At 32.6% G+C, this 12,588-nt stretch overlaps 1 protein-coding gene across 1 annotated transcript; it reads left to right on the plus strand.

Annotated features, from left to right (window-relative positions):
- The first annotated feature begins 7,653 nt into the window (after nucleotides 1-7,653).
- Nucleotides 7,654-11,985, plus strand: LOC118032632 (uncharacterized). The gene is made up of 11 exons (XM_073410001.1): nucleotides 7,654-8,201; nucleotides 8,524-8,643; nucleotides 8,776-8,872; nucleotides 9,201-9,236; nucleotides 9,366-9,553; nucleotides 9,655-9,757; nucleotides 10,246-10,431; nucleotides 10,511-10,584; nucleotides 10,951-11,053; nucleotides 11,130-11,223; nucleotides 11,321-11,985. The coding sequence occupies exons 1-11, from the start codon at nucleotides 7,660-7,662 to the stop codon at nucleotides 11,752-11,754; spliced, it is 1,977 nt and encodes a 658-aa protein (XP_073266102.1). The 5' UTR covers nucleotides 7,654-7,659; the 3' UTR covers nucleotides 11,755-11,985.
- The last annotated feature ends 603 nt before the right edge of the window (nucleotides 11,986-12,588 follow it).

Raw genomic sequence — 12,588 nt, forward strand, 5'->3', positions numbered from 1 at the left:
CCTTGAGATACACATATATAAACAGATAAGAAGGCCAAGTAAATGAATCGGGTTAGTGGGGATGGAAAAGTGTTGTCTTTTTATGAAATTTGTATGGCAGTTGAAATTGACAATGACAGTAATGTGGAGGTTGAGCTTCGTCAAAAAAATCAGCCTTAATTTGTGTCTCAATAATTAGTGGTTAAGAACATCATTAATTTTGGGATGCCCTCTAGGAACAGGCAGCGGACATGAACTTTGAAACCCTCTAGAATGTCAATTGCCATGGCCAAAAACACTTGAAAGCTTACCTATCAAGAAAAATGGTAATTATACCAGAATCCTCCGTTCAAGAATACAATATTTTACCTGTAATCCTAACAAGAAAAATGGTTCATAAATTTGCCCTTACCTATCAGCAACTAGATTTGCAGACTTCCAGTGGTTACCTAATCCGATTGCTCTGTCCTTGCTTAATAATTTAAGACCAAGTCATGGAAAAACAAAAATTTCTAAGCTGCTCTAGTTTTATGTTTAAAGGAAGGCGCTTTCTGGAAACACGGCTCAAGCGAAATTTAAAAAAAATAATAATATTTGAAATTATTTTTTTATATTTTTAAATTATTTTTGATAGACTAATGTTATGAAAAAAAATATTATTTTAATATATTTTTGAGTGAAAAATATCTTGAATATTATATTTTCAAATATTCCTGAAGCAAATTATTTTTTTTTAGTTGAACTAAAATATGAAAAAGAAAAACATTTTTCTTCAAACAAATTATGCAGCATTAAATTTAATTTTAATTTCATTAATATAATCATTAACGTACAATACAAACTAATTGATGGAGAATTAAATGAAAACCAGTTAGTACTTACTACCATCATTGATGAAATTTGTCGGAAACCTACTCAAACTCAAGTTTAATTCAAACCTAATGCATTAAAACTTAGGACCATTGAATTAGCACCAAATCTACCAACCAGGGTCTCGGCTACAGTTACAATGAGACAGAAGACAGATGAACACTAAATACAGGGCTTTAAGATCATGAGGGCCCAAAATTAAGAGGGGTGCATGTTGATTAAATTAGACTAGTTTACTTTCCCGCGCTTTACCGAAAGCAGAATTATTTTTTAAAAAAAAAAAAAAAAAAACTAAGAGTGTTGAGATTTTTTTTTTTTTTACAATACTATTAAACTTGGAAAAAAAGATAAATTTTAAAATTCCTTGACTTGAATCTTTGCATAAGGCGAGTTTCCAATAAAAGTATATAATAGCTAACTGATCAATATTAATTGATTTATTTAATAAATTCAAAGAAAACCTAAATTTTATTTAAAAAAAAAACTTATATTTAATGATGAAATCAAGAAAAAAAAATAAGATAAAAAATAAAAGAGGATGTTGAGTTACATAAACTTTTCAAACTTATAACTCAGGTTATTAGACTAGAAATATCATTCATGAAAAAATAATGAAACTCAATCCCTAAAAAATCTAACATCGAATGATGAATTATCATTATTATTGTTGTTATTATCATCTTTATTATTATCATTGCTACTATTATTACTATAATTATAGTTATCCCTATTATTATTAATAAGTAATACCATCATCATCATTATCATCATTGTTATTATTATTAGTATTAGTATTAGTATTAGTATCATAATCACTATCACTAACATTATTATTATTATCATCGTTGTTATTATTGTTGTTATTGTTATTATAATAACAAACTACTTTATTATTCATATGTCATGTTACTCCCGAATCCATTAAACAAATCTCTGTGAGCTTATTTTTGTTTATAGAGATTATTACTGCTTTGCTATATAAAATTTCCCCATCATTCAAAGTGTTTGCAACACATTCATAAGGTTTTGATGACTTTAAGGTATTCTTTATACATTTTACACACCAAGAGTGCATTTTTTTCCATGGTTGTAGCATTTCATGGTATTCTTACTTCTTGGTTTGGAATTTCCTTGTCTTTGACTCCTATTGGAACCACACTTCATTGATCTTTCTTTTGACATCAATAATGCCTTTATTTTTTTTTGAAGTATTAATTCTATCTCATTTGTTCTTACACCTATTTTTTTCTTCAAAGATAATTGTAACATCATCAAAGACTAGATAGTCATGAGATGTTATTGGTCAAGTTGATAATGAATTAATCATACGAATCAAAAGGACTTTGAAGTAGAAGCTCTGCATGTTCTTATATGTTGATGTGGCTAGTCATTGACATGGTTTCTATCATTTAAAGGGTATAAAGTTTCATTTTTAAGAAAATCTTATTATGTAAACACTTGGATTCATATAACTTTATCAGAGTCTTGCATATCTCTTTTGTAGTTTTCTTCTCTTATACATTTAATAATACTTCATTGGTTAATGCTAAATGTGTATCAGCAATAACATTGCTATCAACTTTGATCTACTTGACAATATTAGTGATCTCCATAGGTTTATCTCTAATTGCTACCAAACAATTATCTTTTCTTAAATTTTCCTTCACTCTCATCTTTTATAGTGAGAAATTGCTCTAATTGAACATCTCAATTTATATTTTGCTTTTATGTTGTTTACTGTAATTTGTTCAACTATCATTTTTGTACTTACGAACTGTAATGTATACAAAAATAATATCTCGTGAACAATACTTTTACTAAGTAAGTTTCAATGAAAGATTGGAGGGGATATAAATAGTTTTATTTAAAGCTCAATCTCTTTAGACAAAGCTTCTTAGACCGTAGTTATTCATCACACAAATTGATAATGAGTTAATCATGCAAATCAGAAAGATTTTGAAGTAGAAGTTTTTTATGTTTATTTTTCTTTATTTGTTGACCTAACATAGTGAGTTAAGAAAATTAAGTTTTTATTGTGTTGATGTGGTTAATCACCAATGTGGTTTCTTTCCTTTGAAAGGTATAAAGTCTTATTTTTAATAAAATCATTTTGTATAGAGACTTAGACTCATATAACTTTATCAGAGTATCTAATATTTTTTTTTTGTTGTTTTCTTCTTCACTAGACTTGATAATACATTATTGGCTAATGCTAAATAGATATTAGTAATAACATTGATATCCATTTCAATCCACTCAGCATTATCAATGATCTCTTTGGGCCTTTCTCCAATTGTTGTCAAACAATTTTTTTTTTTTAAATTGCCTTCATTCTTATCTGTCATTGTGAGACATTGCTCCTATTAAAACTCTTAATCTCATATTTTGTTGTCATTTTACTCATTATAATTTGTTTATCTATCACTATTTCACTTAAAAACTATAACGTATATTAAAATAGTATCGTGTGAACACTATTTTTACTAAATAAGTTTCCATAAAAAGAATGGAGAGGTCACAATGGACCCGTTTAAAATCTAATATTCTTAGATATAACTTCCTAGACAATATCTATTGACTTTTCATATATGTGAACAATATTGTATACGTGAACAATATCACATGTGAACAAGAATTTAACCAAATGAATCTAATACTATTTTTAGGGTTACGACATATAAAAGCAACAATATGCAGCTATATAGAACAGAGTAAAATGAGAAATAAAACATATAAAAATTTACATGATTCACTCAATTAAATTACACCCACATGCAAGTATAGAAGGATTTCACTATGAAATATTAAAATTACAACCACTGTCTATTAATAAGACAACAGTTAGCAATCTCTCTTCTAATAAGAGTAAACATCTCACATGCTCTATCATACAAACACCTTATAAAATGTGTCACTCACTATGGGATTGCTCTCTCTTCTTTGTGGTGGAGTATGTGTGTTTAAGAGTGTAGTAACAATTATTTTTTAAAGTGTTTTTCATTTAGAAATGCATGCATCAAAATAATATATATATATATATATATATATATATTTAATTTTTTTTAATATCAACGTATTAAAATGATATGAAAACTTAAAAAATATTAATTTAAAATAAAAAATAATTTTTTAAAAAAAATAATTTGAAAACATAAAAATAAATAATGATGTAGCCTTTTCACTAAACTGGTGCCTATCACTTTTGACTTCAGGCACCAATATTTCGGTGCATGCGGAGGCCCTTTCTTTCATTAACAATGAAGGGTTAGTGGTAACTCCACGTGCGGATACACATTTATAGGCTGGGTAAATCACTCAATCTAAGTATTTTATGCAGTGTTATTATTATACTTAAGTTAAACAAAGTAAGTTGATTCAATTAAGTCTGGTAGATCTAGTTAAAAAACAATTTGATTTTCTTAAAAAAAAATTAAAATAATTTCTTTTAATTTCTTTCGGGATTATGGATGAGGCTAATAAATCATTGGAAGGAGCTGGTAAAACGCAAGGGCCACAACATGCAAGGGTAGGTACGTGTTGGTTAACGAGAGCAGTGGCCGACAACGGGATTTTTAATCAATTGTATTAAATTCAGTATCATGCAAAATCCCAATCATCACGTGAAAGTCCAAAAGTTTTTTTTATTTTATTTTTTTTATTAACAACTTTCTTATTATTTGTGCTCAATGCATGATGTGATGATCTATTATCATATAAATGACATTTGTGTAAATCTCCTGATTTCTACTAGTGACTTGAGCTGTAATACGCACTGTGAGCAAAGATTTCTTTCTTTCATGGGAGATGAGATTTTACGCTTGCTTCTGTAGTCATCTCAGATTTTGACGGATACGAAAAGTGTCAACACCATTTTATTTTGATAATCTGTAATAATTAAAGATATTTAACTTTGATCTAAAAAGCATTAATTGGATGCTGCATTTGTAGACATAGACAGCGTGACAGTCCTCACTCTTGAGCCTTAACTATGGTGGTTGCATTCCACATCGCAAGCAACCAGGCAGACCTCTTCTTCCACCATCACCCTCCCACGTTACCCTCATATCTATGGAGAAGAGAGGCATGGTTCTTTTTTCTCTCCAGATTTCATCCACTTTTAAAGGTTAAAAATGCAAGGATCACTTGTGTATATGTTAATTACATGTTTGAGCTAATACTAATGGGATAAAAACCTTTATTTGATTATGACTGATTGCAGGCCACCATGCATATTGCCCTTCGAGCTCTTCAATTAATTAATAAATCCACCGCCCAGGATCGAACATGATGGAGGAGAAGTCAATAATGTCGAGTCCTTTATTTCCCGAACTCAAGGCATCAGCAACGAAATATCTAGTGATTTCAGCAAACCGGTCGAAAGGTTAAAATATGTAAATATCGGATGGCTCGCATGGAGGTAGCAAGGGTAAAGGATCCATGGAGGACGAACTCCATATACAGACACGCACGCCGGGCAAGAACCGCAGCACAGTATTAATTGACAACTTTCCTCGTCGATATGCTCTCTTCTTTAGGAGCTGGAGATCGAATTTCTGCCAAAAGTGAATCTGCAACATCCCAGTTACCACCTTTAATGGCCTTAGCACACTCCATGGATCAATCTGTAGAAAAAGAAGAAATTAAAGCCATCGAAAGCAGCAAATTTTGATCAATGGAGTCGAAGAAAATCGAAGAAAAGCCATCGAAAGCAACAAATTTTTATCAATGGAGTCGAAGCAAATGGCTCTGTCACTCTTCATTTCTTGTAGTCAACCCCATTTGATTTCTGCATGCGTTCCTTCGTGGACCATCTGCAGTCGTAAAAACTAAAAAGGTCCTCGTTTTTTTTTTTTTTTTTTCCTGATGAGTTCCTGAAAGCTGTAACACTTTAATGATCAAAGACAAGTGGTTGCCTGAACTTTAAAGAGAGTGTCACTTTAAACATGTAACAACATCATGTTACATGTTTTTTTATTTATTTATTGGATTTTTTTCATTTATTTATTGGATAGACTATTTTCTTAAGTAAAAATACAATATTTTTATAGTGAGATTTATTATTTAAATGCATAACAATCAATTATGATTTTTTTTTTACTAACGTTACTTTTAATATATAAGGCAGCACAGCCCAACACAATACTCATTACAGAAGTATCAACAACCCCGATTCAAAGATCCTTTTGGTGGCGTTTGGCGGCAAAAATGGTTTTTGCCAAGAAATTAATTTTTTTAATCATTTTAATATAAAAATAAATTTTAAAAAATAAAAAAATCACTATCTACCACGCTTTCAATTTCAAGCTGACATGAAATATTATCGATTAATTTGCAAAAATAGGATATTTTTGGTCCAGGCCTGATTTGGAAAGGCATTCTGGACCTTCAACCCAACCTAGAAACCAGGCTTTAGGATATGGTAATAGGACTTTCAATGCAGTGGGCCCACAGTATAGCTAGGTCAGCTTTGATTCAAACCACATATGTTATAGATTTTGAAGGTTTGCCTTGAAGAGCCTCTTCCAAATTCGAGCTCTTTCCTTGAAAAAGATTGCAAGGCTTAGTGATGAACTATCCCTAATATAGTTCCTTGATGTTATTGAAGTTCAACACCTTTTTCAATTAGATGATACAAGGAGAAATTATATTCTACCAAGGCCACAAGGTTGGAGCTTTACCTCTGTCAATGAAAACACAACGAGGATGATCTGATACAAAAACATCAGACAAATATTCATGATCTTCCTCAAGCTGAGATGCCATGATGATAATTAGGGTCCAGTTCAGAGCACCCCAACGATGAAGCTGTAAAAAGTAGTGATTGATAATTATTTCAGACGATGCCGCTTGGGTGTCGAATGATGATCTTCTTCCTCCCATTAAAAAGAAATTGTTCATCTTTGGGTATGTAAATCTTTCACATGCTCGGCGCCGCGGCGGCGGTGCTGGTGGTCATTGTTAGTTTAGGTATTATAACAACAAACAAAAAAATAAAATAGTGAAAATATCGGCGGAGCTGTCGGTAAAAAAAGCAAATTCATCGGAATCCTTTTACATATTCTGGAGCTTTTGACTTCATAGACACAACCCTTCTCACTGAAGAAAGAAGTTTTGAGATTTTATTTAATGGTTAATTATTTGAGTGATAAACTAACACGTAACCAGTGTGTGTGTTCATCCATGACGTGCACCTATCATTATCCTTTCAATATGACTCTATCATCCACTATAGTTTATAACAAATAACTAAAATTGCCCTCTCATGGATAAAATAAAGTGCTAATAATCCGAAAAATTATATTTACTTGGATAGTACTAAATTAAGCTATCCTAAAATAAGCATATACCATATTTAAATACACTAAAGACCAAGAACATAAATGTAAATTAATCACAAGTCCCATTCTTAACTTAAATACTGTTTATATTTTGTTTATTTTTATGTTTTAAAAATATTTTTAAAAAAATTAATTTTTTTTTTGCTTCAAATTAATATTTTTTTTTATATATTTATAATTATTTTGATATGCTAATATCAAAAATAAATTTTTAAAATAAAAAATATTATTTTAATGCAATTTTAAAAACAATTTTTATTACACTCTTAAACATATTTTTAAACTCATTCGGGCTACGTCTTCATCAAAGTTTCAATGAAATTTAATTTAAAATTAAATTTATTATTTTTTTAAATTATTTTGATATATTAATATTAAAAACTATTTAAAAAAAAATATTATTTTAAAATACTTTCATATAAAATATATTTTAAAACATAACAATTAACACCTATCCAAACGAATGAATACCATGCCAATCCATCACGGCACAGAAAGCAGAACACAATTGCCAAACCAATCAGAAAACCCGAAACAGCGTCATCTCCAGGGAAGGAAATTACACAAAAGCCAAACAAAAACAAAAAAGAACAAAACTTTCATGGTCACTCAACCTTGTAAAAACCCGAAAGAAACTAACTTTTATTCCCTCCTCACACAGACAGTCACAAAGCCCACAAGACAAAACACAATGTCTTCTCCTTCAATGGCAAAACTGAAGGTAGCAGGAACATGGGCTGGAGTGTTAGAGGTAGAACCAGAGAATTGGACAGTGCTCATGTTGAGAGAGGAGATTGCAAAGAGATCAAACATGGGCACTGAGTCGATCAATCTAATTTTTGCTGGCAAAGTCTTGAAAGACTGTACCAGTGAGGAAAAAAACAGTCTTTCTCAATTGGGTATTAAAAATAACTCTAAAATTCTTGCTTGTCGTGTCTCTGTGGAAGAGGGTAAAACTTTAAAGAATGAGTTGTTGGCTGATGATGAAAGAAACCGTAGACTTGCTCGTATCAAGTGAGTTTTATTTTTCTTGTTTCTTTCAGTCACAATTATCATCTTTGATTATTTATATATGTGTGTGTGTGTGTTTTAATTTGTTTGTAATATTGACTCGTTATTGACTTATTTGGATTGTTGCTGGTGATGGGTTTGTGAGTTTTCTATAGGTTTTTTCTTATTTGAATTTAGTGAATAAATTTGAAGTGTTAAGTTTCTTAAGATGTTTGTAAGGAATTTGGTCTCTTTATGTATTATTTTACGGGTCTTTATTATTTGCTTGCTTGACTATCATCGCTAATTGTTGCATTTCACTTGTTGGTTTCATTTAACTTGGCAGGGCAGCAGTCACTGCATTGTCCAAGAGACATGCAGATGGTGCATTACCAATAGAAGACTTCGATATCGAACTCGAAGATCAGAGTGGGAAGAAAGTGCACTTTTCTGAGACCGATAGACAGTAAGATACTTTAGTAAATTCTGAACTTTTCTAGATTGTTTTAATACTTGACAAACTAATTCCCTTAGTTAGGAGTTTAAGGGTCTATCATCCATCTTTATAAGATGTGAGATCTGAGCCATTATTTGGCAGGGCAATAATGACAGGTCTGATGCTTCATACAAGTGGAAAGCGGTTTCTCAGAAAGCAAATGTTTAGCGATGCACTTGAAGTTCTTACTATGGGAGAGGTTTGTTTTTGCATTTATTTAAATGGTTAATTCATTTCAATTGATTTGCATACTTAGCTTCTATGATCTCATCAATTATTTTGAAGTTAGTGGTGCTTCTGTTAAGATATATTTTGATTTCAATTTCTGAGGGCGCCCTCAACGGTATAACTTTTGGATCGACATCCTATACTTTTTTATAGCTTTTCTTTAATTAGCTGATCACAATTCCCTGTATTTGCCATATTTCCTCTGCTTGTCTATTGCTGTTGGCATTGCATTGCTTCTATATGGCTTAGTTCATTTTAAAACTTTTTCTCATACATATGAAATGATTTCTTTGTTGCAGGAGGCTTTCTCTCTATGCAATCCCAAGTCTATTGAAGTGAGTGAGCTATTCTTTTTCCTTAACTAAGATCGTTAATGCTATATCTCGTTTCTCGTATCTTTTATGCTTAAGTGATTAATATCGTGTCCTTTTCTTTTTTTCCTTTTGGCTATGTGTTGCTTCCAGCTTGTCGACAATATCCCAATACTGCAAATAGACATGGTGTGGTGTTACTTCATGCTCCAAGATATTGCCTGGCTCTCAGTGGCAGGATTACGCCTCGAAAAGGCTAGAGAAGGACTTGAACGTGCTCACGGAAAGGACTCCTCCCGATTCAGACTGCTTCAAGCTGGTTGTTCTTCAGAGCTTGCATTGTGAGTATCTATTGTAAACTTTCAGCATGTTTACTGATAGCTGGATAGAAAGTCTTGGTTGGCACTTTGAAGCTAATCCCGCTCTGTTACTTCTTTGTTAGATATTTGCGATTGGAATTGTTGGAAGGAGTGGTGGCATATCACAGTGGCCAGTTTGACAAATCTAGGAAGTTCTTGACCTCTGCACAAGCAAAATTCTTGAAGGTCAAACAAGTTTTTTTCCCTATGAGTGTGTATATAAACATGAAATTGTTTGGGTAAACATATTAATTTCACTACTTTATCTCATCTTGGTTGATATTTTCCAGAATAGTGGATGATGGTATTGAATGTTATCTGATTTTTTCACTTTCTATGCTAATGCTGTATGTTGTTTGCAACCTTGTACCAAAATTGAAACCTATGCGTCTGCAAATAAAATCTAATTTTTAGACTTTGTGCTTGAAGTGACCTGAACTTTGGCTATTGCTTTTGTCTAAACATTAACAATCAAATTTCTGAATCTCAAAATTGAACACTTGTATATTGCTTATACTGTTTCTGAATTATTATCAGTAGTGAGTAATTCTGGACTCTTCATTTACTTTGTCTTTGATCTTCTTTTTCATCTCACTCTTTCATTTCCTGTAAAGTTATATAGCTACCTTCCATTTTTATTCATTCTGAATACAATCTCCTGTTGTGGATTCCAGCTACAAGTGCCAGATGAAGCCTTATCAGTTGTCATGAGCATTGGATTTGGGGAACAAGATGCAAAAAGAGCATTGAGAATGAGCAATCAGGATGTTCAGAGTGCCATTAATTTTCTTGTACTGGAAAGGGAAAAGAGAGAAAAGAAACGGGAAGATGACATTCGTCGAAGAAAAGAAATCAAGCAAGTATCATAAAATTGATCTCTGTTTTATATGGAATTTCCCTCTGTTTGTAACCTTCATTTCTCTGCTGATTTCCAGGGAGCAGAAACGGTATGGAGTTACACCCTTAAAGAAAGCTGTGGATCTCCAGAAACTGACAGAGTTGGTCTCCATAGGGTAAGCAAGCACTGGAATACTTTTGTTAATGGTGTGACTGAGGAAACGTGGTTTCCTGTTGGAAAATTTATTTGTGATTTACTTTTGGAGTTCTGATGTTTGAGCTTGTACCTTTGGTACTCTTTTAACATTTGTTTTACAAATTCCCATGCACATTCTTGGTAACTGACCTTAATATTCAGTTAGATGAGAAATTTCTGTTTACTTCGTGAATATTTTGACATATAGACTATCCAGTTCTTCAATGTTTTCAATCACATTCTGTAAATATGAGATTGGCACTTACTAGCTCAATCATAGTTGCCTATTTCATCCATTTAGCATTTATCATCCCTGATAAAAGCTAAGAGCTCCTCAACTTGGCAGATTTGAGAAGGAGCTTGCTGCTGAAGCTCTTCGGAAAAATGAGAATGGTACTCAGGAGGCATTGGATGACTTGACAAACCCAGAAGCTAATACTGAACTCCAGGTCCTGAAAGTTCAAATATTTTTGTCTGAATTTCATTTTAAACTTTTTACCATTACTAACTTTGATAGACCTGCAGCGTGCTATAGAATCAAGAAAAAGGAAAAGACAGCAACGAGCCACTGATGCCACAGTTGAACAGCTTGTGTCCATGGGCTTTGAAAGATCTAGAGGTACTCATACACACACCTATGCCTTGTGGCGCTACTAATTTTAGGCATTTGGATTACTTTACTGGCTACTGACAGTTTTTTTGCCTGCATTCTGCAGTGATTGGTGCTGTCCAAGCTGGTGGCTCTTTAGAGCAAGTCATGCATCAACTACTCACGCATCCCCAAGCAAACACCACAGCTGCAGCTGATGACAGCTCTAATGCTCATGATTTCTCTGGGAACAATAATGCAAGTACTGACTTAAATGTTAACGATAATGCTTGTGCTCCTGATTCAACTCCTACCAACCCTGCTGTGGAGAATCTTAGTCCAGATACTTTGGGCATTGATAATAGTAATGAAGGTCCTTCAGCCGAACAGCGGGACTTGGAGATGGAGGATGAAATTGCTGATGAACTCACAAGAGGCGATGCATTGTCAGATTATAACATTGATGTGACACGGGAAGGCGATTCCATAAATGAGTACCTCGCTTTGCTGGATTCAGGGGGTGGCAATGGAAAAGCTTCGTCTTCCCAGTTGTCCGACTAAGAGGAAAGCTGACTGGAACAATGAAACGAAGCATATCTGTGAATATAATGTGAATGATGTTAATTGCAATTATAATGATAGGATGGGGAGCCTTTAGGAGTTAGGGGTTGAACTAGCATAAGTTGCATCGTTGTACTGACCAGCATTACAGAAAGCAAACGTAATTGCAGTAGATTGTGCAGCATCCATCTTGAGAGTTGTGGTGCAGGCATCTATCCTTTTCATTTTGAATTTTTTTATCCTACCTCCTGGTTCAAATGAATGCACTTTGGAGATGGATGCCACACAGGCACAAGAAGTCTTCTTGTTTTATAGATTTCTCTGAGACGAAAGGTTGCCCCGACAAAGGGAAGAAATTCATATTAACTCCCCTGTTTTTTTAAAAAAAATTATTTATTTCTGAAATGCCATCGTCTCCCCGAATATATTCAATTTAATCCGGCCTATTGTAATCACAGGAATGCGATCTTGTCAATGATTGAGCCGAATGCATAAAGAGTCGAATAAAATCTTAGGCTAATCTCAGGTTTCTCATGTTAATTGTTAGATAGCTATTACGAGAAACAGAGCAATAATATTAGAAATTTCCATACAAAATTTTTATTATTATTTTTGATAGAAGAGCAAACGATATTCATTAATGAGTGAAATTTACACCAAAAGAAAAACACTTGCTGTTTTTACTTGATTATTTGTTTCTCGAGTATATTTTTGTTTTCGTTCATCTATTGTTGGTTTTCAGGATTTATTAAAGGATTCATAGCGATGGGAGAGGAGCATAAATCTTCAAATTTTAATAGAATTCTTGGAGGTGGAGTTATCATTTTTGTCACT

This window comes from Populus alba, chromosome 6 (assembly GCF_005239225.2).
Source record: "Populus alba chromosome 6, ASM523922v2, whole genome shotgun sequence".
Lineage (NCBI taxonomy): Eukaryota > Viridiplantae > Streptophyta > Magnoliopsida > Malpighiales > Salicaceae > Populus > Populus alba.